This window comes from Accipiter gentilis, chromosome 14 (assembly GCF_929443795.1).
Source record: "Accipiter gentilis chromosome 14, bAccGen1.1, whole genome shotgun sequence".
In the NCBI taxonomy this organism is placed as follows: Eukaryota; Metazoa; Chordata; class Aves; order Accipitriformes; family Accipitridae; genus Astur; species Astur gentilis.
In genome coordinates, this window is record NC_064893.1 from 26,356,894 (window position 1) to 26,384,875 (window position 27,982).

The 27,982-nt window shown below is 38.4% G+C and overlaps 1 protein-coding gene across 3 annotated transcripts; it reads right to left on the reverse strand.

The window, feature by feature from the left end:
* Position 1: 1 nt before the first annotated feature.
* ZNF217 (zinc finger protein 217) lies at positions 2 to 27,982 on the reverse strand. 3 transcript variants are annotated; one of them, XM_049816281.1, is made up of 6 exons: positions 27,866 to 27,982; positions 11,031 to 12,818; positions 8,705 to 8,830; positions 6,241 to 7,833; positions 2,359 to 2,487; positions 2 to 1,066 (listed from the first exon to the last, which is right to left on the reverse strand). In XM_049816281.1, exons 2-5 carry the CDS (start codon positions 12,427 to 12,429, stop codon positions 2,378 to 2,380), a joined length of 3,228 nt encoding a protein of 1,075 aa, XP_049672238.1. In that variant the 5' UTR covers positions 12,430 to 12,818; positions 27,866 to 27,982; the 3' UTR covers positions 2 to 1,066; positions 2,359 to 2,377. The 3 variants fall into 3 exon arrangements, with proteins under 3 accessions (XP_049672238.1, XP_049672236.1, XP_049672237.1); XM_049816279.1 differs by having other exon boundaries at positions 8,705 to 8,848; XM_049816280.1 differs by lacking the exon at positions 27,866 to 27,982 and adding an exon at positions 26,586 to 26,800 and having other exon boundaries at positions 8,705 to 8,848.

Sequence of the window (27,982 nt, forward strand, 5' to 3'; positions counted from 1 at the left end):
CAAAAAAATAAAAGGAGATATTCTCCCATTTACAGGTTATTTCTCACTTATTTTAAACACCCAGTAGATGCTAAAACTCGACATCAAGAAGCTTCCAAGCACAGTCAAGCAGGCTACACCATAGCCACATCCCTTTTGAAGTCTGTAGATCCCATATTCATATTGCAAGTCTGTCTGTGACTTTACAGTTTGAACAAAGGTGCAAAGTAGTTTTCCTCTAAATGTAACTGTATTGAGTTTAGTACAAAACTAAACATTTGAAACATTTAGATTAGTATTGTTTCTCATGCAAGTCCTAGGTATTTTCTGCTGTAAAAGTTTGTATGTTGGTAGAGATGTTTAAGAGGCTTCTCTGAAGAACAGCAACCAATGCCAAGAGAAGAATCCAACCGTATTTCAGGAATGCCACACTGAAATCCAAATGTCAAGTATTGCCTCATCCTTGCATTTAAAAATATGCTGGAAACAACCCCAGGGAAACAGATCCCTCCAACACATTGTGGTCTTAACACATACAAGGCAGATCAGCATAATGTCAGCACCGTTGCTTTGATGTTCACAACATTTATAAACTGGACAGTTTCAGACAGTTTATTTGGAACTTGTTTTAAAAAACTAACATAGTTCAACAGAAAAAAAAAAAGACAGATGAGAAACTTTCACCTTTATGAAAAAGGAGCAATAAGCCAACAGGATTTCAACTTCAGTATTTACAGTTTACCTGAGGTGCAATGTTTATATATTCTTTCAAAGAGAAACTCTTCAGCAGCGCTCAAGTATGTAAAAATATAATTCCTACCTAATATTTGGTCAATTAATTCTAATGAAAAATACTCAAAAGTCAATGTCAAGATATACATTCTCCACACACCTTCATAAACCAATTGTTTAGACTATTTTTTATGGCTATTTGGTAAAAAATGTTAACAGAACCAGTATTATAAAACTGTAGTGTTTCTATAAACAGTACAATCACAGCTTAGTTCAGTAGCTTTCACCATTCATTTTTCTTCAAGGGATGAACTGCAGGTATAACTCCATAGAACATGCGCTTGTGTCCTTAGACCTGGGGGGGGATGGGGGGGGGGGGGAGAAGAAGAAGAAGAAGATATAGTTTTGTGGTATACAACTATAAAATAGTACAACACATTTTGCTGTGAGGAGTATCTTCAAAATATAAAGGGAATTTCTTCCACACCCTTGTATTTAGAAATTGATATTGTCATACAAGGTCTGTGTCTTGTATTTGCCAAATAAAAGGTGGCAATCAAGTCTACTTTTGAAGATACTCGAGCCCCAAGTGGAAATACAGGCAGGAAATTGAGTTAGCTTTAAAAAGAACTAGACAAAATTATGTCTAGTAGGGGGACAATAAAAGCAGTAAGACTAGAAGAATATCAAGAAATAAAGTGAAGTATTTTAAAAGCTGACAACTAGACGTCAGATAGCTCTGCTCCCCAGATATGTCAAATCTTTCCATAAAATAGTATGTGCTGGTCCAGGTGCTATACCATTCAAGACAGTCTCCTTAAATTTGAATGAGGAAAATTATCTGTAGCTCTGGGTTTGAAAAAAGCATACAGATATATTTATTTATAGTCTTATAGAGTACTTATCTCCTTAGCAGCTAAGAATGTTGCAAACACAATGGGGTTGTTAAGTTCTGAGACACAGCTACAGAACTGAAGAGATGAAGCACGGGAATTCAGAACACCAGGCTAATTCTTTTCACTTGACCTGTTCCTCTAAGAGGCTACACCCACCCCTCAGTCAAACAAAGGAAAAACTATTTGGAATAACCTCTCCAGTACACAAAGATAAACTGTCAAGGAGTTATCAGGAAACCCTTACTTCCCCATGAAATAATCCACCAAGAAAAGTCATCTTGTTTGAGGCAATCTTCAGAAGTTGTAAAATGAGTAACATCTACACATTTTCAGGAAGGACTAACCAACATAACCTCTCATAGGATTCATGAACTGTGATAAGAGGCACTTCCTCTCATTTCTAGTTCTCCACACAATGTTCCCCCACCACCAAGTACTGACTTAGGGGGAAAGCCCGTTTGTTGAACACTTCCCACTGGTATTGTAACTAATATTTAGCTATTGTTAGCCCTTCCATCTCTTTTAGAAAAGCAGCACCTATGTACTTTTTATGCAAGCCATTACCACTATTCAAAATAACTAATGCTGCTACACCAGTATTTGGCTGACTTTGTAAGAGAGGGGGAGTTTGTATTTTCAGCTGTTCTGGTTCAGACTTTCATAACCTCTCATCACGCTATGCAGCAACCTTTGATGCTACAAGTACATAATGCAACGTTTAAGTAACAATTAGTTCAAAAGGCTTGTTTACCGTTTCTTGAAGTAAATGATTAAGTCTTCTTGTCACTTGGTCGAAAGTGTGCATTACCAATGAAGCTTTCATAACTTCGCTTTTGCAGCACGCTGCTAGATAAGTGTTGGTATGACACCGATCTCTTTCCTGACAAAAATTAGAGGAGTTAGAATTATTTCCTGCTAATCTAATTGGTCAAACATTCAATTATGAGCAGGTCTACGTCAGCATCCAGAATCCCAGCATACCACAGATGCTACCACAAATCATCTCACAAGCAGGGCCCAAGAAAATAGATATTCCTAGTCCTATTAAAAGATTATATGAAATTCAGTATCCAGAAAAAGTACAAGGAGAACTAAAAGTATTAACAACTTTGTTCTAAGCTGTATACACGTGATGTCCATCTCTCCAGATTTTGATCATTTCATTTGCAAGAAAGAAATTTCCTCTCTTAACTCATCACACAGCAGGCTTCACTTTAAGAAGGTTTAAGTGCTGCAGTACATTCTATATCGTGATGCCTACATACCCAGTTTCTGTATTTGTTTGAAAATTGAAATTTTGAATATGAGTATTTGAGAGGAAAAACAGGTATACTACATTATTGCCCTCATAGATTATATGGCAATTGTGACACTCCAAAGAGTGTTAATATGCATTTACTTGAAGACCTTTGTTAAGCAATTTTCAGTCTAGTATACAGGTAATTTTATGTTTATCCAAGACCATTAATTCAGATTTATATATGTAAAAATCAATGCCTGTTCCATATTAAGTCTTATTAGCTTAAGCAAGCAGTCAAAAACACTTCATAAAATTAAGGAAAAAAGTCAAGAATCATTACTCCCACAGGATACAAAAAGCCCAACTGCCATCCATATTCCATGAAAGCTTTAAATGCAGCATTGAAAAAACCTAGCAAGCTTTAATTAAATTAAAATGGCAAAGCTAAATTAATATTTCAACAGAATGTACAAAGCCATTGGAGTGTGTCATGAGCAATTGTCTTTAATTTGCAGCCTCTGCCAGATCAATCAGCCAACAGGTTATCCTTGATAGCATGTTGCCATTGCAAAGGCAACTAATTTGAAAATAACACAAACTGAGTGGTTTCAGAATGTTTCTGTCTCTTCAGGGCAACACAGAATGGCAGAGCTTACAAGCAATAACGGAAGGCATCATGCTTTAATCAAGTTTGCCAAGTGGAACATATTCTCATGACAACTTGATCCAGCATTTAACATGCGACATAACATGTTCATAGAGGACGTAAATAACGCTGCCACAAGGCACACAGGCCCTTAAAAAAAGGTTTTGACATCATGTTTTTATTGAACTCTGGTGATATTATAAAAGACTACAGAAACCTGCAGGTCTACACCTGCAGTACTTTGCATATGATATCTTACAAAATACATCTCTGAGGAGTTGCAACTCTTAGACAAACAGTTGTACTTCAGCTTTTTAACAAAAAGAACAGAATTTGCAGAAATGTTTATCTTCACTGGCTCCACCCACATTACAATTCAAATACTGAGAAGTTTGCCTGTCTGCTACCCTACACCCTCTCAAACAAGTATCAAAGTTTGGGCTGGGTACTTCTAGGCAGAATGGTTGGAAAACTAGGGAGTTAGCCTTAAAAACCTACATATTGCACAGGGCTTTTATTGAAGTTGCTAAGAAAACCCATAGAGGGGGTCTTGTTTCACAAGTCTTTCCAATGTAGGTAACAGCCATTAAAAGTTGCTTTTGTTGCCCTGAGACAGCACTGTGTAACAAACAATGAAATCTTTATTTCCATGACAACAATACTGTCAAATTAGTTGCAGCCATAATTTTGAGAGCTCTAAATAACAAAAACCAGTAGAAAGTTCTTGACTACAGGCCACTGTCTCCAGGCTCGTACCAAAGAGGAAGAAAAGCCTACCACAGAGATTTTTCTGGCAGACAGGTGGAGCTTTCAGAAGAACAAGGTGGATTCCAATGAAGTTATTGTTTAAGAATAGTATTGCATCAACTGCTACTTCAATAGGCTAACCTCACTAAGACTACTGGCAAAATAAGAGAATTTCCTTATCCCCAGCGTACACTAATGCTGGATCCCAAGGAGCGAGAGACTGCCCACCATCTAGTCCTTGGGGTACAGACTACCCATCTAACTCGCTGAAGCTGCAAGACTTTTTAACTTTGCCCTTCCTGTTTTCATGAAAATTAATAGAGTTTTATAAAACATCAAGAGCATTCCCTCAAAATCCTGAATGTTCTATCTGTTCAACAGATAGCAATGTCATGACTCACAAGTCTTCAGTCAGTGCAAATTAACATCATTTAGTCCTTAAGGACACCAAATGTTGAGATCACACATTAAGTTCTTAGCTGCCATCAACAGTTGCTGTAGAAAAAAAAAAGTCTTGCAAAATGCTGTAAATTCCACAACTGCATGAATGACTTTTGTGCTCAGAAAAAAAACCCACCTGTATTTCATTCTCTTAAATCACTAGGAATCAAAAGACAGCAACAACTTTTGTCCTGCTGCCCATCCCTCTGCATTCTATGCATAACCTAGTGCCCATTTTACATTCTTCATAGCAATTCATGGTACAGTTCATGGACACAGACAACACTCTTCGTGAAACTAGGAATTAACTCCATTTCACAACCACTTCAGTGAGTCAACTGTGATGCTGGCTTTTCCTTTACCCACTCCCTACCCAGACTGAAAACAGAACTGTAACACTTTCCTTCATCCTTCCATAACCCACTAGCAAGCCTGAATATTTATGAAGCCCACAACCTTAAAGCAAGCAAGCAAAAACCAGAACAGAGTTAGCGAATAAATTTTTTGCCACATAACTAAATGCAGGTTTAGTATTTTGCAGTTCACTCTGACCTAAGGTAACACACCTCTGCTTATGAACCCAGACTACTTCAGAAGAATAATCTTACTGCTTCCAGAGAATAGGAGTATTCACAGAGTTTAAGAACTTAGCAGAGACTTTAGGACTACACAGCACACACACGCTATTCATTTTTATAACAGGATCTTCATTTCAAAATTCAAAGTCCTATATTTATAGCTAAGTCTATACTGACCTCAGCTCAAAGTCATAAATACCATCTTCTACAAATAGTCAGACAACTGCTTGAATATCACCTAGCACCTTTTAATCTTGGCCTCCTGCTAAGTTTTGAAAATGTTGACTAAGAATAAAACACAAAAAGCATGTATTTCATAAAAGTACTAATGTTTTCCAAATACATGACAAAACATTTATCTCTGCTAGGCCCAGAATTTTCCACAAAGTGTTGCTACTTAGTGCAATAAGACACCATAATTAGAAGAGCAGAAATACGTTGTTTTGATTTACCAAAGTATTCTGTTCCTAATAAAAACTAAACATTATAAAAACCCAATGAACAGAGGTATAAGATTTAAATCATAGTTTTATGATTTGTAATTCATCCTTTTCTGCAACTGAAGGGAACAATTGTCCGTGATAGCTTTTTTTTTTTTTGGTAAGAGGTTTTATTAATATTCCAGATAGTCCAAGACTTCTTGCATATTAAGCAGAAAGGCTCATTCCATATCCTGGATTAGTTAGCATGTCTGGAGTACCCTGATGAGCAAACAATACATGTTTGCTATCAGAGACCCATGGCAGGGGGGGGGGCGGAACTTGAGGAACTTTAAATCCCTCTTTAAAATTCAGACCTTTCATGCCTAATTCCCCAAGCCAGGAGTTTGCTGAACCTGGATTTTAAATTTAAAATCCAAGCATTGACTGGACTTGGTGAAGTACAACTTTATTTTCTCTGTTTCAAGGTAGGTACACACTTATTTCATTCACCTTCCTTTGTAATGGTGTAAGACATTTAACTAGGAAGGAGATACAGTACCTTCTACTGTAGAGCTGGTTACTTGGCCATTGCTAGATCCACAAGAACTGTAAAGTGATCCAGAGCTATACGGCTCATAAGGTTTGAGAACAGTCAATACATTAGGAGGATCAACATCATCTGAATTCAGAAGCCCTTGTTTGGTTGGCAAAACAGAGGATGCAGGTTTGGTGCGAGAACATTCCTGAGGTAGCAGATTTGCATATCTGTTTGCAACACGAAATCTGCTCATTTCGTATCTTCTGTAACTAGCCATTGGAGAGTCAATATGCTCAACAGCTAACAGATTAGGTTTCATTCGTTTAGAAGACGTTTCACCATAGTCTAGATTTACATTGCTCACAGATTTACTACAAGGATAGTCTCTTCCTCGATGACAAGACCAGGCAGATTCATTTAGGTGAGAGTCGAGAGGGCCGTTCATACTGCTGCTTACTAGACCAGATTGAGACACTGGGACACTTAGAGCTTTTACTTTAGATTCAGATCTTTTTACTCTGTCCAATACGGGAGAGATACTGGAACTGGAGTGCATTTCTTGCTGAGGTTGTCTATAGTTATTTGCCTGAGTTCCAATATTACTTTGCTGTTTATGAAACTTGAGGTTACTCGGGGCTGTGCTGCTTGAGTCAGTCACTGAAAAGAGAGGGACTTTGTTCTGTGGAGGGTGACATTGTTTAGCTTTCCCCGCTTGCAACAGTTTTTGCTGTGTAGATGGGGAAGCCTTACTTTTATTAGAATTAAAAGACAGAGGAAGCACATCTTTACCAAGCAGAGCTGGAGGGCATCCAGTGCGTCTGGCTTTAGCTAGAGCCTTGTTTCTACAGCCATTTTTGTTAACGGTGTCAGGATTGTATTTGTGCATCAGCCTCTGGTGCATCATTAGGACTTCTGGATAAAATGTTCTGTAAGTACAAAATGGACAGGTACTGGGTGCTAGCAGGCCTCTAGTTGAAACCACTGAACATTCTTGTGAAGTCCCAATAGATAAGTTCAAGGGCTTTTCTTGACAGTCCACCCTAGGTTTGTGTTTGTAGTTTTCAGTGCAGTCCCGCACATCATTCACATTTTTTCCATCCTTTAAAGCACAAACATACTGGACATCATCACCTTCTGATGTCACAGAAGCCTGCCTCTCTCTTTTATGAGGAACACTGGGCTGAGCTTCCCTCGTTTCCTTCTCAACCTTTAGTTTTTCCAGGTAAGGAGCGGACACATTCTCATGTATTTGATTTGAGTTGTTACAAACAGAACCTTTGTTCAACTCCCTAGAATTATTTTTCATTTTTAAAAGGACTGTGCTGCCTATTGCATTGTTCAGGGACAGAACTTCCTTTTGCTGCTTGGTAGGTCGGAAGCCCTCAGCATCTTTGGCACAATCAAAAAGCCTCTTCGAATTTTTGGTTTCTTGAGCACCATCAGCAGCCAGCAAGAGCTCCGTCTCCTGACTCTGTAATGAAACTTTGCTGTCACTTTTCACGTCTGCTGCACTATCAGCTTGCTTGTCCTTGTGATGCCTCTCTAAGTGATACCTCAGTGAAGTTTTCTGTGCTGCTGCGTAGTCACAGAATTCACATTTGTATGGTTTTTCACCTGAAACACAGTTTCATCAGTAAATAAGTTTGATACAACTTGATTTGAAGTCCTGAATACAATTAAAGACAAGGGAATAACGTAGACTGCAAAACAGTAAAATAGATTTTTCTTTCCCCTTCCACATAGTCCTAATTCCCAAACTCATCTAAATCATTTAAACATCTTGCTGCTTTTACTAACTACAGTGACATCTTCTGGCTACAGTGAAGATATTTTCCACACACTGGCTATGTAAGGAGATGGTAGCTGACAATATGTTTGGCAGAGATAAGCAAGAAGTATAACTATGGGTCAACTCCAACAATTTGTAGCCCTTGATCATACCACAAGTATGCTATTCAACAACACAAATGTTACAGTTCATCTATAAATAGAGCCGTTTCAAAAGAAACAGGGACATACATTAACAGAAGTAGGAAGAGTTTGCCTGGCTATGGAAAACAAAAAGTTGAACTGAAAAACAGACATAGCTTTTTCCCAGGTAGCAACAACTGGCAGACTATCGACTTAGTACTTGGGAAATAGGGTTTTTTTAAGATAAAATAAAATTTTAAAAAAACAGCCAAACCCACCAAAACTTTTTGCTAGACTGCTAAAAGCAGAAAGAATTAAAGTTTTAAAATATATTGTGTTCTTGACAGCACTTAATGGAATTAGCCCTATTAAAAAAAAAGTGCACTTATATAAAGAATTCCTTCTAAGAAATTTCAATTGGAATTATTTATTTTTTTTAGCATTAGAGAAAACTTTGTTCTTAATATCAATGATTTTGAAGGCAACTTCTGTTTTTCTTAAGCAAAGCCAAACATTCCATCCAACTGGATTCAGACAACTTCCTTCCCCTCCCGCAAAGATGAAGCCCATTTACCTGTATGAGTTCTGAGATGAATATTGAGGTAATAATTTGAACGAAAATACTTTCCACAATAGCTGCATTCTCTGGAGGCTCCAAGGTTTTTAACTTTTGCTCTTTCCAAACCATCTTCATTTTTATCTTTGGGAGAAAATATACCTATATTACAAAGAGCAAATGCAAATTTGGAGTCTCGTTTAAAATTATAAGTAACTATCTTAATTATGTTTTTTAAGGAAAAGCACAGAATGATGAACTGTTGTCAACTCCTACAGTCTATGAGCATCTTTTGTTCTGTACTGCTGCACACTTAGCCATCAAAGAGTGAAAAAGTTAAAAAGGTTTCTGTGTCAAGTAACACTGCGGTTAGTGACTGCAATGAAGAAGCCCCAAAGAACAAACAAGATGCAAAACTAGGTCTCAAAGAAAAAAAACTCTTTACTGACCTACAGGAACTTGATGTAAAATATCCCATCTCAAAAATTCACACAGATTATAAACTGTTTTCTTTTATTAAAGGGAGCGCTTGAATTAGTAAGTGTGAACATGATGATTCAGACTGTAAACCTGCTCTGCGCACCACGGCAAAACGCAGGAAGGTAGCCAAGGAGAAAGATGGATTTTCATTATTATTATTATTTACGTGCTAATCAATGGAATGCCATGCCTGTATGACAACATCCTTAGATTTAATGAGTAATCTTTGTTCACTAGAAGCGTTAATGCTTAAGCTTTGACAAATACGGGAGTAGGAAAGTAACAGGGGTTGCTAGCTCTGTTAAACGCATTCAAGGAACAAATTCACGGGTTAAAAACTGGTTCCACTCAAGTGTAAGCAGCTGTAGTTACCACTGGAGGGCGGCAAGTACAGCATAATGTCCAACAGGAAAGGGGAAAAAGCTTACACACAATACACCATTCAAACCAACGCGATTTCTCTGGCAGGTTGAATTGAAAAAGCATCAAGACAACTTCAGTAAAACATCCAAGTCAAAGCTGACTAGAAAGCTACAGTGGGAAGAGAAGGAAGGAGATGTTTTGCTTGACCAAGACATTAGATACATAACAGATAGCTTAAAACAGTTCTCTGAAGTTCCTACGTGTTGGAAAGCTTCTATACAGGAAATGCTAAGTATGGTTAAACTATGGCTAAGACAAGCCATGGCTGTTTTAAACAAACAGATAATGTCTCAATAAGCATGACTCAGCATCTCACAATGAAAGCTGTTGTAGTTTAGGATAAGACACTGAAAAACAAAACAAGCAAGTTAACATTAGGTAATAATTCCATTCCTTTGTTACTGGAGGCAAAATAAAGGGCTGCACATTACCAGAAATGGAAAAGTCAGTTGTGTGTGCCAGGACATTCTGTACGTTGTGTCTTTTCTTGAGATTATGCAAGTATCTGTTCTTTAAATGCAGACTCAAAGCATGTCACACACAAGAGTGCTAGATTAGCTAGAAGACTTTTTTACTATTCCTTTTTGTCCCCAGACATGCAATCTTTTTCAATTAAGGAATCATTCAGTATTACTTGTTTTTCTAAGACACTGTAAGATGCAGAGTTAATCCTGGGTAACACAGAAATTGAGCCCATCTACTCTGTCAAAGAAAATCATTAGCAACCCTTCAAAGAAGAGGAGTTAAACATATACCTCTTACATATGTGATGTCCACATATTAATAGCCTGCATGCATGTCCTTACGCAACTAATTTAAAATTGCTGGTTCTGACATTTAGACTTTCAAGTTACATACCATCCAAAAGAAACATAGAACCTGTAGTTTGATAGAAAATTTTGGAATTATTCTTTATTTCTCAGAATGTTAACAACTGCTGGTATCAACCACTGGACATTTTATGCCCTTTCTTACAAGATGCAGGGGGAAAAAAAATGAGACTACAATTTCTTCAGAAATACTATTTGTAAAAACATGTGCTGGACAAGAAGGGATATGCAACACTCAAAAACATCCAGTAAAACTAAGAACCTTGGTATTGCAGGTATGAGAGAGAGAGGGAGAGAGAAAGAAGGGGTAAGTAAACAGGGATTTTTTGCTAGGCTGATTTTTATTAAAAGTACTTCAATTATTTCAGTAACCCAAATCATAACTGCAAGAAGGTTCAACACAACTTCAAAGATCTCAAAATGGTGGTGTCAGAACCTTTCTTTCCCTCTCATTTTTCTCTTTTCCCTTTTTCCCACCATAACATTTCATATCTCTGGCCAAATTTTGAAAAGATAACTGAGAAAGGCAAGATAGATTCTTTGTCTCTAAAGAGTTCATAAACAATACGGTAATAGCCATTTCAAACTTACATGCTCAAAATACTACTCACCTAAAGTAAGTGTTTCTGGAAGCCCATCTTCAGATCCATCTTCAGAGCCTCCTTCTATTCGTTCTCCTGCTCCATTTTCATCCAGAGTTGCAATTATATCAGCACAGCATGTCCTCGAAGCAGCAGAAGTCTCTCCATCAGTTCGCCTGTCTCTCTTATGTACTCTGGAATGAAGGACTAGCTGGTGGTATGTTCTGAAGGCTTTACCACACTCTGAACAGTGTGTTGGTTTCTCTTTGTTCTGGGACAATTTAGAATCCATCTCCATAGAAGGCACTTCACCACCGGGATGTTTCAGTTTGTCTTGGGATAAGTTACCATTCCCTGTGTAACTGCTGTTTTTATTTACTTTTGACTTCCCTGTAGTTTCAGTCTGGCTACCTTTAGTTGCATTCCAGATTTCACCAAGATCTTCTTTCTCAGAACATGAATCATCATTGTCTGTACTTCCTTCTTGCCCTTGTTCTTTAATTTGGCCATGGCCAACTGCAACTTTACCTTTGGTAGCCAGCTGCCATGCTTGATATGTGTTGAAAGGATCTAGTTCAGCTATCCACTTCACAGGTTTTTGTGATTTGTCATTTTCTGGAACCAAGTTTGGTCTTAAGTTCAAGAATCGCAAAAATTCATCTCTTTGAGATGTTTCTTCTGCATTAGGTTCACCAGTCACTTGGGGGCTTTCACCACTGGGTACTGATTCTTTGGTGTGCACTTTACTATGCTCAATTAGAGTCTCTTTATTGAGAAATAGGAAACCACAAACCATACAAATTTTGTAAGGTGACGTTACATTTTCAGTTACATGCTCCTGCACCACCTCATTGATTGTTATGGGGCTCTCAGAACCTTGTTGGTGCTTGTTTCTAGAACCAGGCTTTCCAGTATGCGTTCTCATGTGATTTTTGAGGAACCATGGCTCTTTAAATCTTCTTCCACATACATTACACCAATATGTGAAAGAATCTTTATGCTTTTTCATGTGTGCCTCAACATCAAAAGCCTCATCAAATGTTTGTCCACAAACTTCACAACTAAGTTCTTCTCTGTCCTTTTCATTGTTTGGTGAAGACAAGTTTTTTCTTACTTTACATTTATCTAGAGGACTAAGATACTCTGCTTCAACACGCAGGACAGCCGGTTCACAAAGAGTGGGCCTATGCTGAGTTAAAACATGCTTACCAAGTTCTTCAGGATGTTTAAAAGTCTCGTCACAAAACATGCAGTCCAGAGGCATGCATCCCTCAGTTTGCATGAGAAACTTCTCTTGCAAGCTTTTATAAGAAATTGTGTTTGTTCCTTTTATTGTCATTGAGGCATCATTATTCTCCATCTGTGCACCAACGGTACTGGCTATTCCATCCGGTCCATCCATGTATGCCAAGAGAGGCTGAGTTGGCATGTTTCCTATGTTCTGTTCCCTATTACGTTTTAATGTAAGGTTTCAGTTCTTTGGGGATGCTCACTGATCACAATAAGGACACTTGTAAAGTTCTCCAACATGTGCTTACAAGTCTGCTAAGCTAAAAAACCTCTGCCAGAAAAAAAGATTTTTTTCTACAAGCAAAAAATTATTTCTTTTTCGTTTTTATCTGTGTTCACACATCACTGCAAGTGTATCCATCGGTTCTCTCAGTGACAGAATGAGGGGATTTTGAACTATTTCTTCTGATTTTTCAAGTCTGCAGAAACAGTCAGTTGCACTTAGTTTTTTTGTACAAATATTTCTAATAATTGCATTGGGCAAAATACACTCAAGGTCAAGTTCAGTGCCACAAAGAGTTCCAGCACCTGGAGAAGAGAGAAAATAGTCAGTCAGACTTTTCAAAAGAAAAGTATTGTCTCCCAAATAATGAAAACATTAGGGCTAGAGAACTATCGAATGCTTTTGAACACAGAAGGCGTATTTTCAATAAATAGTCAATGAGGGACAGCTGGAAGGCACTCTGGTCACTTTTCTACCTACCACAGTTGAAATAGTATGGTCTTGAACATCCCTGTATTCCATTAGCTGTGCTTCTGTATTAAGATTGCTATATAAAAGCAATACTTTGTCTACTATCTATTCTAAACCTACTCTTAGCCAGTTACATAAAGCTGCTGAAACCATATTTCAATACATACACTACTGAATTCATAACAAGTAAATCCAGCAAGCCAAAGTAACCTTTCCTCGAACCTCTGAAACCAGTGTTTAGAGGCACAGTAAAACTTTGTTCTCTAAAGGCTGTTGAGCAAAAGACTTCTCCCCCCCCCAAGACTAGACAGCTTGGAATTAGTTTTCATAGTTCTGGTACACAGTAAGCATCAGTTCAAATCTTTGTATTAAGAACTATTCACCAATACCACTACTCAAAGCTTTTACTATCATTCACAGATTTAAAATCTGTGACAATTTTGGGATGGTAACAATTAGATCATCTCAAAGTTTGAAATAAACTAATGATACTGTTTCTTGTACAGTAGTCCAGTATTTAAATCATCCAAGAGGCCAACTATTACATTTAAAAAGGAAATGCTTCTAATTTCAAATTGCATGCAACAAAAAAATGTGCTTTATTGATTATACTCAAAAGGGAAGGTTTAAGATTCCACAAGATTAAAAAGGGTTATAACATAGCTAATCACAACTCCAATTTAAATCTCTAAGTATGTAAGCGTTATAATGTTTGCCAGCTGGAATTAGTGGCCACCACTCTTTGGGCTGGCAAATTAAAGTGTTGTGGAGCTCAGGATTCCACTTGATGAAATTTTTGGATAAAGGAAAACTCTACCAAACTAATACAAGACCATATAAATTGAAAAGGAATCATTTTGATATGAGGTGCATTTCCAAATACATGAGTATCTAATGAAAAGAATTCATTCAAAATTTGACTCAAACTTTTACAAATTATTTCATAAAACACAGCTGGCCAGTGATTCACTTTACTTGAATTAATATGCCTCAAAACACAACATGCTCTATAGCTCTTATAGCAAAAGACAATATGGGCAAAGTAGGGGTTTAAAGTTCATCTCAACTTCCACCTTTGCCTGGCTTTTATTTGGGAAAAAATAGAAATGTGATGCTTCATTTCAGCCAAAGAAACAGTAACAATTCAAGCACAACCCTGTAATACTTCAGGCTACAGAGATTTCCATGACAAGTAGTTGTAGCAGGTGAAGATGTGATTATCTATGCAGCTGAGGTTACCTTCTCCAGCCTTTTCTGATCAGCAGTGCTAGTCGGACAGAAAAAGGTGGTCTTAAGCCATTAAATCTTAAAACATTTCAGTCAAAATCAGCCACCAGAACTTGAAATGTTTATACAGATCAGTGGCCCAAACATGTTTGCAGATAATGCTCCTGTAAAGCCATCTGCTGGCAGAACCAGTATGTCCAACAGCCACGGGAGGGTAATGGGACAGGACCTTTAACCAGCTGAAGTGAAAAGGCAACTATCTATACACCCAAGGTTTGATATGATGCCTTCAACTATATTGGATACCTGTACCTACCACAGAACAGTAAAGCTCAGGCAAGATAACCACCTGGGAAAGGAACCATGACAACACATTGCTAGGAGTCATAGATCCAACATCTCAAACACTATCCACTCCCTGCGCTACAGCCTTGCCCTGAGAATACTCTTTGGTTTTAATTTGAAAAATCAGCAGCTCCTTTTCCACCATCATGCAGATGACAAGATCCTAGAGCCTAATGAAGTTGTGTAAAAAAAAAAAAACCACACACCAACCCAAACAAAAAAAACCAAAACCCAGAATGCCAATACAGAATAAAATTATTGTTGCCAGTTGCTTGTCTTCCACTTTTTTTCTGTATCTCCAGAGCTTAGTAACTTCATTGTCCAGTCCTCTAATCCAGGTCTAGAGAATGATCAGATCTAATGCCAAGAAGTTTCTAGCTTTTTTTAAACCCAAGTTGTTTCAGGCCTGGGCCAAAGACTCATCATATGCCAAGTTAAATGCGAATGGAGGGATTTGGGGGGGGGTAGGGTAGAGTGTAAGAACTAACAAACCACTGACTGACAGGTTGATGGCAATAGAACCTGGATTTTCTGCAGTCAAAGTATCTTTTCTAACTACATCCTTTATCCCCATTTTCAGTTTTATCACTGCCATGATTAACACTTCCTCTCTGCATAATGACTCAAAAATATTTTGTAATAGGCAAGGTCAGTCTACAGTGCAACACTTCTGAATTGCTATTACAGCCTTTGCCTTTGCCTGTCTACCTTCACCATTCAGTTCTGACTTTCTGGCTTTCACTCACCCCCTATAGGCAGGTGAAGAAGCTATAACAAAAGTTTGAAGCTGAAGTATTCAAAAAGCTTTCCCTTTTGTAAAACATAAGGAAAAACATATCAAAGGGTGCTGGTTAGCATGTTTCACTTCATGTTTCAACTTGCCGTTTTGTTCTATTTCTACTGTAGTTTTAAGAGGTATTTTTGACACAACAGGATAACATGTTATAGCAAAGCTCATGTGCATAAGTGGTGACTATCTGCCTGAAAATAATTTATTTGCAAACCAAAAATGAACATCAACTTTGAAAGACTCCTGGACACCTATAAGGAATATCCAAGCAAGATAAAAAACTGAACAAACTTAAGAGTTTAATGCATTCACTTTCAGAGCCACAGGTAAAGAACTCTGCAGTAACAGGTATAAGAATCATCCCACAAAAAGGCCAGAGGCATTTCTGGGATATGAAGTCAAAGCCAAATGCCAGTACCTAAAGTCCCACGTACTGAATTGCTGAGATTTGTCATCAACTATTTCCTTGCTAGTGTCTACAAATACAGAAAAAGTCAATTATGCTTTATTACACTCCCCACTTTGTGGCATTACTACATATACACAATAAAGCAACAAAAATTAAGTCAGCGTAAAGAGAAAACAGATGAAAACCAGCAGAAATCCACACTCAATACCCTAACCTCCACAGCATTCTGGGGTGAGATGAGGGTAGAAGAGACATCCTTGTAACATGGACCACCACACATGATTCTACTCAAACCTAACCTAGGATAATGTGAACATTTTGTAAAAACCACATGCTTCAAGATTTATTAGAATTGAAGGGACAGGCATAGATCAAATCCTGGGAAGGCCCTAGGTTGATCACTGATGTGTGAAAAATCTACCTCAATCAATCAATAACATTCTCTGGTAAACCCTTTGAAAACAGGTCTGTTTCAATCTCATATCAGCTGTCTAAAAAACTAAACCTGTCCTCGCAGCTGCACACATAAATACACAGCATTTAACTTTAACACACAGACTATGAGAAATGTTTAACAGGAGACTGGATCCAAATTTTTGGGGTTATCAATAGGTTTGAACAAGCCCTTTGGAGACTTCTTCCATGGCTCTTCAAAGCACTTTACACACCTCCACCAACCTGTGTTAGCTGCTGAATGCTTTTCAAGCTTTCACTGTTTTTAATAGGAGGTTCTGAACACTTTTGAAGAACTGGCCACAGCTCATCCTCTAGGCAGCATTGCAAAGCAGAGCAAGATATTCCTGTTTTAGGAATCTGAAATGCCTATTTGCAGTGCAGACAATTACTGTTCTTGGATATACCATCATATACAGGAGATAGTACCTATAGACTGAAAAAAAATTGCAGGTAGCATTTCTGAAGAAAACTGCAGATAGAACTCGACAGAATTATATTTAAATGGAGAAGAAAAAATGAGAATACGTCTAGAGTCAGAAGGTGAACTAGAAAGCTCTAGTCTTATTTGTGTGTCTGGTGATTACACACTTCACTCTGATTAGATATATGGCTTTTACAAGTAGGCATGGTTTTATGCTCTCACTGTTTAGATGAGCTAACACATGCTACAACTACAAATCAAATATCTACAACTAGGGTTTTATCCATTATTAAGAAAAACTTTCTTCCTAGTGAAGTTAATATTATGCCTTGGATTTGAGGACCAAAAATGCTGATTAATTACATTCCTGTAATTAATCCTGCCCTGTAGGCAGCAGCAAAACTGTCAAGAGGTGCCTTAATTCTGTACTATTGCTTCCTTGGGAAAGTGGACAACCTGCAGTTTTGAAGAGCACTAACTATTTGTGGCTGAAGGTCTGTATGTTAGCTCAACAGAAAAATACAGTACCTGGGGTTCCTTCTGCTGTCTTTCACTTTCAGAAGACAAAAGAACAGACACGACACACCAGTATCAGAGATACTGAGTAAAGAAACAGTACAAAACAGGAAATCCATCGTTCCAATAGCTGAAAAGCAATAAATTTGCTACAGATTAACTCAAAATTGCAAATAAAGAATTATCCCTATTCACATTAAAGTGAGTCAAGGAATCTTGACTTCTGACTTCTCTATTCATTTGTAAACGTCAACATGCATCTCACACCAGAGTCCAGGGCCCACATGTTCCAGTGGTTGCTGCAACTGCCTTGAGGAAAATGAGCAGGTCAGGAGGAACCCGTCTTGCTCAGTGTACCTGGACGTTTCCTGGAGTGGTACTATCCAGAAGTGACAAATTCTTCTCAACTGCAGGATGCCATTTATTGTACCTTACTCTTCCAACAGTCCAGAGCCTGAGCATTTAGCAAACTTTGGTTCACAACTGAGTCATATTTGGCTATATGGCCTTTAGTCAAATATTTCAACAGGTTTTCAGTGATACCCATTATAGTTATAAACACCACAAAACATACATAAATAAAGATTTAACTGGACAGATGAGAATGTCTTGTTTTCATTGCACTTGCCACACAACCTAAGAACCACACCAAAAAGCGGCTGCATATAAATGGATTATTAAAACAGAGAAAACTTTAATTAAGTGCCTGTAGAGAAGTTTAATTTATTTTTATTAAATTACACAACCAAAGACTACATATTACAGTCTCAAAGATTTCTTTGGGAAATGACCCATCAGTAGCAATTTTATTGCATTTCTACTTCCTGCATTTCAAAATTTCCATGAATATTTAACAGACACTCTAGACACACCTTTCAGAGAACAGCAAAGTCTAACCATTGAATTTCCCATTTTAAACACTACAGATCACTGGGAATAAAAGTTGCATAACTAGTATCAGGAAAAACAACTACACCTTGCTAATTCTGTGCTAGCAAAATTACTGTTAAACTGTAAAAACCAAGCTGAAACAATTACAGAAGTTAACCAAGTTGCTGCAACAGTTTCTTAAAAAAACAGAAGTGAGAAAACTAGAAGAGTTACAACTAAGTATCATATACTTAGTTACTCTTCCGTATACTAGAAGATCCCTCCTCAGACATAGAAGATCCCTCCTCAGACATAGAAGATCCCTCCTCAGACATAGAAGATCCCTCCTCAGACATAGAAGATCCCTCCTCAGACATAGAAGATCCCTCCTCAGACATAGAAGATCCCTCCTCAGACATAGAAGATCCCTCCTCAGACATAGAAGATCCCTCCTCAGACATAGAAGATCCCTCCTCAGACATAGAAGATCCCTCCTCAGACATAGAAGATCCCTCCTCAGACATAGAAGATCCTTAAATTCAAGGCCAGTAGCAGCTATCACTGTTTAACAGATGACCAAAGCTTCTTTCACTAGCCTACTAAGGTTCCTTCCACAAGGTTTCAAGTCCTACATAACCCAGTGTCAGCAAAGAACAAGAAGCCCATGCTCGAAAACCCACCAGAGAGCCAGCTGCTGCAGGTTAACCACCTTAATTTTTACTGTGTCTATTTGACTTGAGAAAAGTTCATGTAACTCTCAATTCCACTTTAAAAAAAAAATCTTCAGTTTTCCTCATGTTTCAAGAAATTTCAGGAGATTAAGAGCCATTTTACATGAAACATTCCTTTCTCGTATGTTTACACCTCAGAAAAGGTTGCTGCTCTTTGGCATTGCTAATGAAATACATCTTATGCTGCTGATTGTTTATTGGAAATCACAAGTTATTTAAACACCTTTTTTATTTCAATCTAAAAGTTTTGCTTTTTCAGAATAGTTGTTCCAGTTCTATCTAATTAATATATAAATAAAATGAACCAGTTAACATCAGTTTTTCTTCACTGAGACCACAAATAAAAACTACATTATGGATATTATTATCTGTTTTGTCTGGGCACATCTATATTCAGGTATAATATTGACCATAGGCAGAGTAGCTCATGCATAAATAAATACAAATTCAAATTCTTAAATAAAAGCCTGAGCCAAGGCTGAACTTAGCTTATTTAGAGCATTTTTTCTTTCTTTTTTTTTTTTAATACCTATGTATCATTGCATAAAGTTAAGCCAGTTGCACCACACCTAGTACACACACAGGATATTAAGCAGAAATACCATCCCTAAGTAGTTGCTAACAATATTCAAGAGATCCAAACTTTTGAGATAGTACCTATAGTGTCCTAGGCTGTGTGTATAGTGTTTGCAGAACCCATCAGTGACAATGGCTCAATTGTACGAGCAGTACTGGTGTGCTGTGGCCTTCATAGGCTCCTATATTTAGTCAGAAAGTGAAGCAAAGTGTTATTGTGAGGTTCTAATTTACCAATTGCTCCAAAACATTAGTCAGATTTCCAAACATCCACAGCATGAAATTTCAGGTTTGTCTCTACAGGTATTAGGGTGTTTATAGTAACCATATAACTTCCTTTCTCCATTTAAGAAGAAATGCATACGTCACACCTCGCGCAATAAGGTGTTTTCCTTTATTAGATAGAAATATCTCAATTTGAGGTAAGGATAGTCCCTAAACCTAGGGAAGACGACATACTATTTGCTGCATAGACTGTGACGTTATTTCTGAAGGAGTATAACTGTCCATCTGCCTATGGCTTAAAACACTGGAAAACTATAAAAGCACAGATAAAACATTATTTTGCAGAACAAGGCAAGAGTCAGCTTTTCTTCATAACACCACATGAAGCCAATAACTTACTCTTCATTACTGTGTGTTCTATTGCTTTCTAGGGAAGGGAAGAGCTATTCCGTTCTTTTAACAGTCTATCAATTTAACACAACTTCCCAGTGTATTCTTTTGTTAATGGAGGAGCACGTGAGTACACCTAACATTGTTTCTCGGCAATGCCAAGTGTTCAAGTACAAAAATGTTTTTAAATAAAGAGTCTGTTAGCAGTTCAGTCTGATAAAGAACTAACATGAGTGCTTTGAAAGGAAATGGAGATTTAGGGGGAGGAAGGGGAGGAAGAGAGTTGTTTGTTTCAGTTGCAGGAAAGATCAAAATGAAGACGTTCAGGTTGAAAAGAGAACATAAAAGATGACCTCAAATTGGAATTTCCACTCCCTAAATCTGCAAACTTAAGTCCCCTTGTTAGTCTTCATCCTTCAGACTTGAAGTTTTCAAAGTTATCCTAGAGGGGTTTTCAGGGCTTATCTTTTTATCCTCTTTAAGAGAGACACTACTCCGTTTTCCTCAGTTACAGTCCCTTCTAACAACACTACAGAGCTTTCCAATGCAATGATACTAGAACAATTCATGAAAACAGAACTGAAGAAACAGAGACATATACACCAGAATGCAAGAATGTTATTATTCAGGCATTTCTCCACAAACACTTTAGAAAGATTTGGTGTTGAAAGCTCTTTTGTAGTCAGATAAAACAGACATACATGCAAGTCATTTTCCCCCTGAAGTCTAGCAAACAGGATTTTAATCACCAGTGGAAAATAACTAGTAGTTAATAATGAACAATATTAGGAAAACTCCCTCCCCCCATTTCAGACATCTATACTAATAGAAACAAAGGATATCCTTTCTCTGAAAAACCTTTTCCTGTGGAGTCCCTTTTTCTTTAAGGCTATATGTCTAACTGTTTTGGCAGAGGGATGGATGAGCTGAATGTGTCTCCTCAGTGAGCTGAATGCCTCTTCTATCAAAAGATGTAATTATTCCTTTTAAAGCAGAGAACATATAAGCTTGCATCATTTTGCACATGTTTTTCCTCCACTGAGCAAGAGCAAATATAAAAGAGACTAATTCTTGGCATTAAAGGAGGAAGTACTACAAATAAGTATTGACTTTTAAAGTTCAGAAGGACTGCTCTAACAGCCAGATTTTTTTCTCTTTTTTCCCCCTCTGATTAGGAGAGAATTCTTCAGGAACCACAAAACCAAAGTATACTTTAGGCAATATGAAGTGGCCAATACCTGTTGTAGAAATGCTGAAAGACACAAGAGTGATCCTATTTTAAATAAGTCTGGGACACATTTCACCACTGCTATAAGATGATGCAACTTCATTAAATCAAGAAGTTACATGCACTTAAACTAGCAATGACCCCTTACCTTACAAAACAGTTTATTGTTCTCTCCACAGCAGGTAAAGTCTCTCTTGGTGGAGTGAGTGATACATTTTTATTGAGTCAGTCTCACCTTACATAGACTGCCTTATATGTTTAGTCTTGGTTTTCATTTGAAAGAAGATATTTTCAGAGACCTTAAAAGCAAATTTGACTTTTTTACTTCTTGGCAGAAGGATGTTAGGTCTCTCCAGCACCCACAACTACAAAGAAGTGGTAAATTCAGAGTTTACCAAATTAGACTTAATTCCTTATAACTCAAGAGCCAGGAGTTCCTCTGTAGCAATTATAGGCAAGTTGCATCCCTTTGGGCAGCACAGGTGAAACAACAGGAAGAGATTCTTTTACTATTCCTGAATTTGAGAGAAGTAATCACATCCAAAGAGTTCACTTTGTTAAAGTCATTAATCTTCCCTAGTGCTCTCACCTGATTTCAACTCTGAATCTAACTCTTACCCAACACAGCTCAAACCCCTGTACCTTGGAAGAAAAAGCAGCAACTTCTTATCCCTCCCCTCTGCAGAGTACTTTGAAGTTGTCACTTTCAAACATATCCACAATTACGTATTTGCAAAAATCAGTCTTGAAAGAGGAAAAAGGTACACAGTTAGAGGGAAAGACATTTACTCCTACTTAAGTCATTCCCTGGACTAGCATCTGAAGATACCAAAATAGAAAAGTGCTAGGAACTGACACTTCAAATAGCTGCCTCCTTTCTTCCATGCAGGTGGGAGATCTTCCAGAGACCCACATAAACTGATAGGAGATTAAACCTGTTTAATTGCCTAGCATCACATTATCTCACACTAGTGGACTGAAGGGATGTATGTGATGATGTAGTCCAACATACTGGACTTCACAGTGCCAAACTGTCCTAGAAAGGAGAGTTAGCATCCACAAGAAACTGACCTTTCAAACAGGCAGTTTCATATACAAATTTCACTAGCATCAGAAAAAAGGTTAGAAACAAACATTAAAGATAAAGAGAAATTGTGACTTCTCTGGACTACCTTTATATCTGTTTTCCTGACAATGTACTAAACATCATAGTCTTTGGAGTACATCTGATTTGCTTTTTCCTACCTGTGTACCAAAAGAAAGAAAGGCTGACATAACCCCAAGGATTTCACCAGTTCTCAACCATCATGATAAAGTGCAAGCACAGTACAAGAGCCTTTTAATTTCCCTTATGTAGTTTATGTCAGAGGTAAACTGCACTCACTTTATTACACTGAAAAAATGCAAGTGTACCCATTGCGCATAAACAAACTCAGACTTTGATACTTTTAGTTACATAAAATCTTTAGCACAAAGAAAATCACTATCCAGTCAATTATTCACTTATACTTGGATGGGTTTCTGCTCAAATCTTTAAGTCACACTGATCTACATAGATTTTCCTGCATATTCTAACCACATTTCCTCTTAGACTTTCTTTTGAAATTCTCAAGGCAGTCTGATAACCAACTCCATCCTCTACAATGAACTCAAAGATGTTGTATTTCAAAACAAGTATGTCACCTACATTTTTGATTTGTAACTCATTTTTCCCAACACATACATTGTTTTACTTTGAATGTCCGTTCTTATCATAACACTGAAGTTGCTGCCCCCCTTAAAAAAAATTAACAAGGAAGAATCAAAAGAGCTAGATTTATGATAAACTACAAACTATGGTCAGACCAAAGTCATATGATTACAACAGTAGAAGTTTTAAAATTTTTTTCCCCCACTGACATAGACCCAGGTTTGGCATAAACAAGTTGTCATCAGCAACAAAACAAGATTATCTGGGAATTTCACTGAAAAAGTTTGATTTCTAAAAGCAAATTATTTTCAAAGCAGCTTTCTGTTTGGAGGTGCACAAAAACCTAGGTATGATTAGGCTGGAAAAGTGTGCTTGGGTTTTTTTAATCCTAAAATACAACACGTATTGAGACTCTTGCATAGCTTGGTCATATCCTTTTCCTTACTTTTGTATTCAGTTGCAAATCTCTTGTGGTATGAGTCACATCTCTCTAAAAGCATGCATACAGTAGTCAGCAGAATCCCCTGATCGTATTAATGCACCAGAAAGAAAAACTTTTCTGTTACTAAAGGCACCTTAAAAAAAGGGAGTCAAGGGTCATCAGAAACAACCCAAAGTCCATTAAAAGTAAATAGCAGTTTGAAATTAATGTAGTTATGAGACGTGGAAAGAGTATCTGATTGGAACGCTGATGTTCTAAATCAAGAGTCTCAAAAATAAGAGGGCTGAGCTGGCAAATGGCAGCCCTGCTGTAACTGAAATGTACTGTCTTGCTATATTTAAAGACAATACCTCAACAGTTAAGTATTAGAACATTTTAAGTGAGATAAATAAGCATAAGACACAGGCAAATATCCTTGGTTATTTAATCATCCTGAAAGCAGTGTGGAAGTGTGAGGGTGAGTTCAAAGGTCAAACTCTTCTTTCAGCTTCTTGCAAAGAAAAGAAAGCTTAACCCATTTTACCTTAGGGAAGGGGGGGGGGGGGGGGGGGGCGGACGACGGGGACTGTTCTTTCCATATGCCAGCACTAGTTACAGCATTTCATAACACAGGAAAGAGGGAGTGTATTTACATACACAGTGTATGGAATCTTTTACTAGGACAATGAATTCCATATCAAGATTCAGGTTAGAAAGAGTTGGGACAACAAAAAGTCCCAAAGAACAAAGGGAAGTTAAAATTTACTTAATATTTCCCCAGAGCTTCTTAATTACAAACTCTCAGATTGTTCTAACTACAAGTTTATTATAAGCACCGTTTTGAAAGTCCAAGTGAAACCCACAGCTCCCTTTTAAAATTATTTCCCCCTGATCACAGTAATAACTTAGCACTTTGTTCATATAAAATATGATATTAATCTATCAACATAGTTATAAATGAAAATATACTAGTAAGGAGAAGAAGATAGATTCTGAAGATCAGAAATAAGTGCTCAAAACGGAATTTTTTGAGTGTGACCTCATGAAAGGAGAAACCAAAATGAAGTAACCTTTTGTGTAAGACAGTCTGATAAAAGGTGTTAAAGTTTATTATCTTCCTCTTTCTAGCCCCTACCTTAAATCTTGCTCTCCCCACCCCTACCAAAACAAAGCAAAACCAAAACACATTATTCACTTAAAATTAAGAAGAACAAAAAAAAATAGAAAAAATCCTCTAATCCAAAGCCTGGAAGCCATTCTCTAAAGACTACTTAATATGAAACTTTGTTTACAAGATACAAATATAGCCTTCTTACCACATTCAAAACCAGAAAACATCCACATATTTAAAGAAATGTTTTTTCTATTTTGATCAACAAGGACGTAGGTATTCATTTTAAATTTAAATTCGGCCCCAATAGTGCCATATGAATGTTTTAAATTCATATATGATATGCATTGTTTAAGAATGTTTAAACAAAGGAAGTAGGAAAAGCCTTAAAATACACAGCAAAACTTAATGGCTTCAATTTTAAAATATATACTGATTGCAGCATGGCAAAATTATTCTCTTATGCTTACTGCCAGTCTTCAGAAAGAATAAGTGCAGTCAGTGTAGTAATTTGTCCCACTGGAAATTCTGTATAAAACATCTACCTAAAATAAACAAGGCTTCGCAGCAAGAATCGTCAGTTGCCATTAAGGACACACCTTAAAGTTCTTACCACACAGTAACTAAACAAGTACAAACTAGTGGTGACTGTTTGCTACTTTTGTCTTAAAAGTTAATGAGATCAATTCATTCCTCAGTATCAGATCTCAAGATAATTTTCTTAAAAATGCAAGAGACAAACAACCCCAAAACATGAATATCCAGGATCAGAATGCCTAAGGTTCTTGTAAAGACGAATATAAATATTAACATTTAAACCTGACACCAGTACTAAAAGGTAAAATGCTTAACTGCTCAGAATACTAGTGCTCTGGTACTGGAAGGCAGCTGTTGTTCCCCTGCCTTTTCTTTTGTTGTGCTTAATCTCATGTCAAGTCATTCAACCAACTCCAAAGCGATGAAGACATAATTGAACAACCTTAACTAAAAACTGATCTACTGTTCTTAAATAGCTATATATACCATTTAACGATTCAAAAAAGCTAACATATGAAAAAGAACCTATAGAATTTAAATCAGCAACTCTGGTGCATGCAGAAGAGTTGCTTGGCTGTAGGCCAAGCCAATCAATAATCACTGTAATAACCATGTTTCTAGAGTTATTTGTTTTTCATATTCATCATCCTAAAAACTTAAAGACAAAACTTGAAAACTCATACTGATTTCAAGAAGGAGCTGTGAGATATAAAAATCCAAATATTTTGCACAGAATTACAATATTTCTCATTAAAAAAATATGTTACAGGAAGATTAGTGATCACAAAGCCACATTCCTGCTACAGATCTTAAAATATTGACTCAGTTACAGAACTAGTAAAGGGGAAGAAAAAAAAAAAACCACCCTCCTCCACCCTTTCCCTCCCCCTCTGCCAAAGAATGCAGTTTATCCTACTTATTTGAAACTGTCCTTTTATATTCTCCAAGGAAACGCTTAAACCTTACTGTGGACATCACAAATTAAAGTATTAGTCGTATTCCCAAACCTACAGTTAATAAGAGCTCCTAAGAGCAATAAAACATGGCGTTAAAGCATTTGCAAGCCATTGTCATAGCACTGTGCTCTGATACCTTTGCAGACACAAAACCAGCCCCCACCAACCAACAAGCATGTAAGCATTGGTCAGCAAGTCAATGCCTGCTATTCAACTTGTAGTTAGGCGTTTTATTTCTGTGTCTTCCAGATCATATCACTTCTGCATTTCAGGGCCTAATAAAATGTGAAGAATGATATGCTCCCTCTCTCTCCTTGCATCTGAAACTGCGTTATTTCCCTCTCTTCTTTTTCACACATTCTTACAAAAAACTTCCCTTTTCACATACTTGTATAAGAAAATATTCACTGCATCTACTTCAGTTCCTATTTCTATTTTCGATTTTCACTAGATCCTTCTGCTACTGCCTCCCCCTCAAACCCACTGGCAGAAACTGATGTAGTTTTAAAGCTCTCAAGGTCATTTCAGAAATGGAAAAAAAAAAAAAAATGTTGTTGCCTTAAAAAACCTTTAAACACACAAAACCCCTAAACTAAACCCTTTTCAAATTCAAACGCCTTTCATCAGCAGATCAATAACCCAACATAAAGATTTTTGTTCACCACCACTTCAAAACTATTACACTTCAATTCAAATACTTACTGGGAGTCACACAGCGCATTTTATGGGATGGCTCATTAAGAGTACATACAGACCTTACTTTGGCTGCAGGTTTTCTGTGTGGGAAACAAACAAACAAAAAAAACCCACACCCAGAAACAGAAAGTCCAGTGGGTATCAGGGAACAGGAACGAAATACAATCTCTAGATATTCTAGAGTTTTATTGTCCTCGCTTGGCAACGTCTTTTGTTGCCTAAGAAGTCAGTTGAGGCTTATTTATTTATTTTCTAAACTTCCTATTCCCCTTAAAAAAAAAAAAAAAAAAAAAAAAAAAGGAGAAACACGATGCCAAAAAAATTACCAGGAAGGGCTTAGTCTTTAGAAGACAAAGGTAAACGAAACAAAAACTGGCAAAACGGATCAATAAACTTTTCATTAACAAGCCCCCCCCCCCCCCCCCCCCCCGCCCCATGAGCCACTTACTACAAATCCTTCTTCCAGGAACATCTTTGAGTCACAAAGAAATAGTCTCTTCCCGCTCCACCCCCACCCGGCAGAAAAGCACCCCCAAAACCCAGGCTCGACGCCTCGAGTATTTAAAAGCAAATACCCAGGTATACAATGGAAGTTGGAGACACCTACTTGGGGGGGGGGGGGGGGGGGGGGGGAGCAGGGGAGGGGGAGGCGATCCCGAGCAGGAGAAGGAAATTGGGGACAGCGAGAAGTTTACGGGTGGGAGGGAGGGAAGAAGAAGGGTTTCTCCCCCTCCGCGCCCGCCGCTGCCTTTCGCTCCCCTGCCCGCCCGCGGGCGCTGCGGGCCGGCCGGCCCCCGGGGAGGGGGCGGCGGGAGGGGCTCGTTACCTGGGGGAGAGGGAGGGGGGGTGCCACACACCTGGCCCCCTCCCCGGCCCTTCCTTCCTCCTCCCCCCCCCCCCCGACCCCCGGGAGCCGCGTCCCCCCACACACCTGCCCTTCCTCCTCCTCCTCCTCCTCTCCCCCAGGGGCGGTCAGTGCGCCTCGCCAGCCTCCCAGGCGCCGGGACAGGACGGGAATGGGCGACCCTGCTCTGAGGTGGAGTGTGTGAGGGGGGGCACCCCTCTTCACCCCCTCAAAACGTCCCAGAAGGCAGCTGCCCCCCCCCCCCCCCCCCCCCGCGGTCAGTCACACCCCCAGCCCCTCACGGCAGAGACCGCCCCGAGGGGAAGGGGGCTGCGCCTCCCTCAGGTGCCCCCTGTGAGGTGGAAGAAGAGGAGGAGGAGGAGGAGGGGGGGGGGGGGGGGGCCGGAGCGCCCCTGGAAGTTGACCCCCAGCCCTCCCTCACCTGTGCCTGAGCCGCCTCCCCGGCCGGCATCCTGAGGCGGGGGCAGAGGGAGGAGGGGAGCGGGGGCGGCCGCCCGCGGTGCCGCCGGAGCCCGGACTCGGCGGCGCTGGCGCTCGC

What these genes read in the sequence shown, in the direction of transcription:
- ZNF217 (XM_049816279.1), bottom strand. Translation starts at nt 12,429, where the DNA reads ATGCCAACTCAGCCTCTCTTGGCATACATGGATGGACCGGATGGAATA. An exon ending in TCATCTCAGAACTCATACAG is followed by an intron (nt 7,834 to 8,704) that starts GTAAATGGGCTT and finishes ACTGTGTTTCAG; the next exon opens with GTGAAAAACCATACAAATGT. An exon ending in AACCAGCTCTACAGTAGAAG is followed by an intron (nt 2,488 to 6,240) that starts GTACTGTATCTC and finishes AATTTTTGTCAG; the next exon opens with GAAAGAGATCGGTGTCATAC.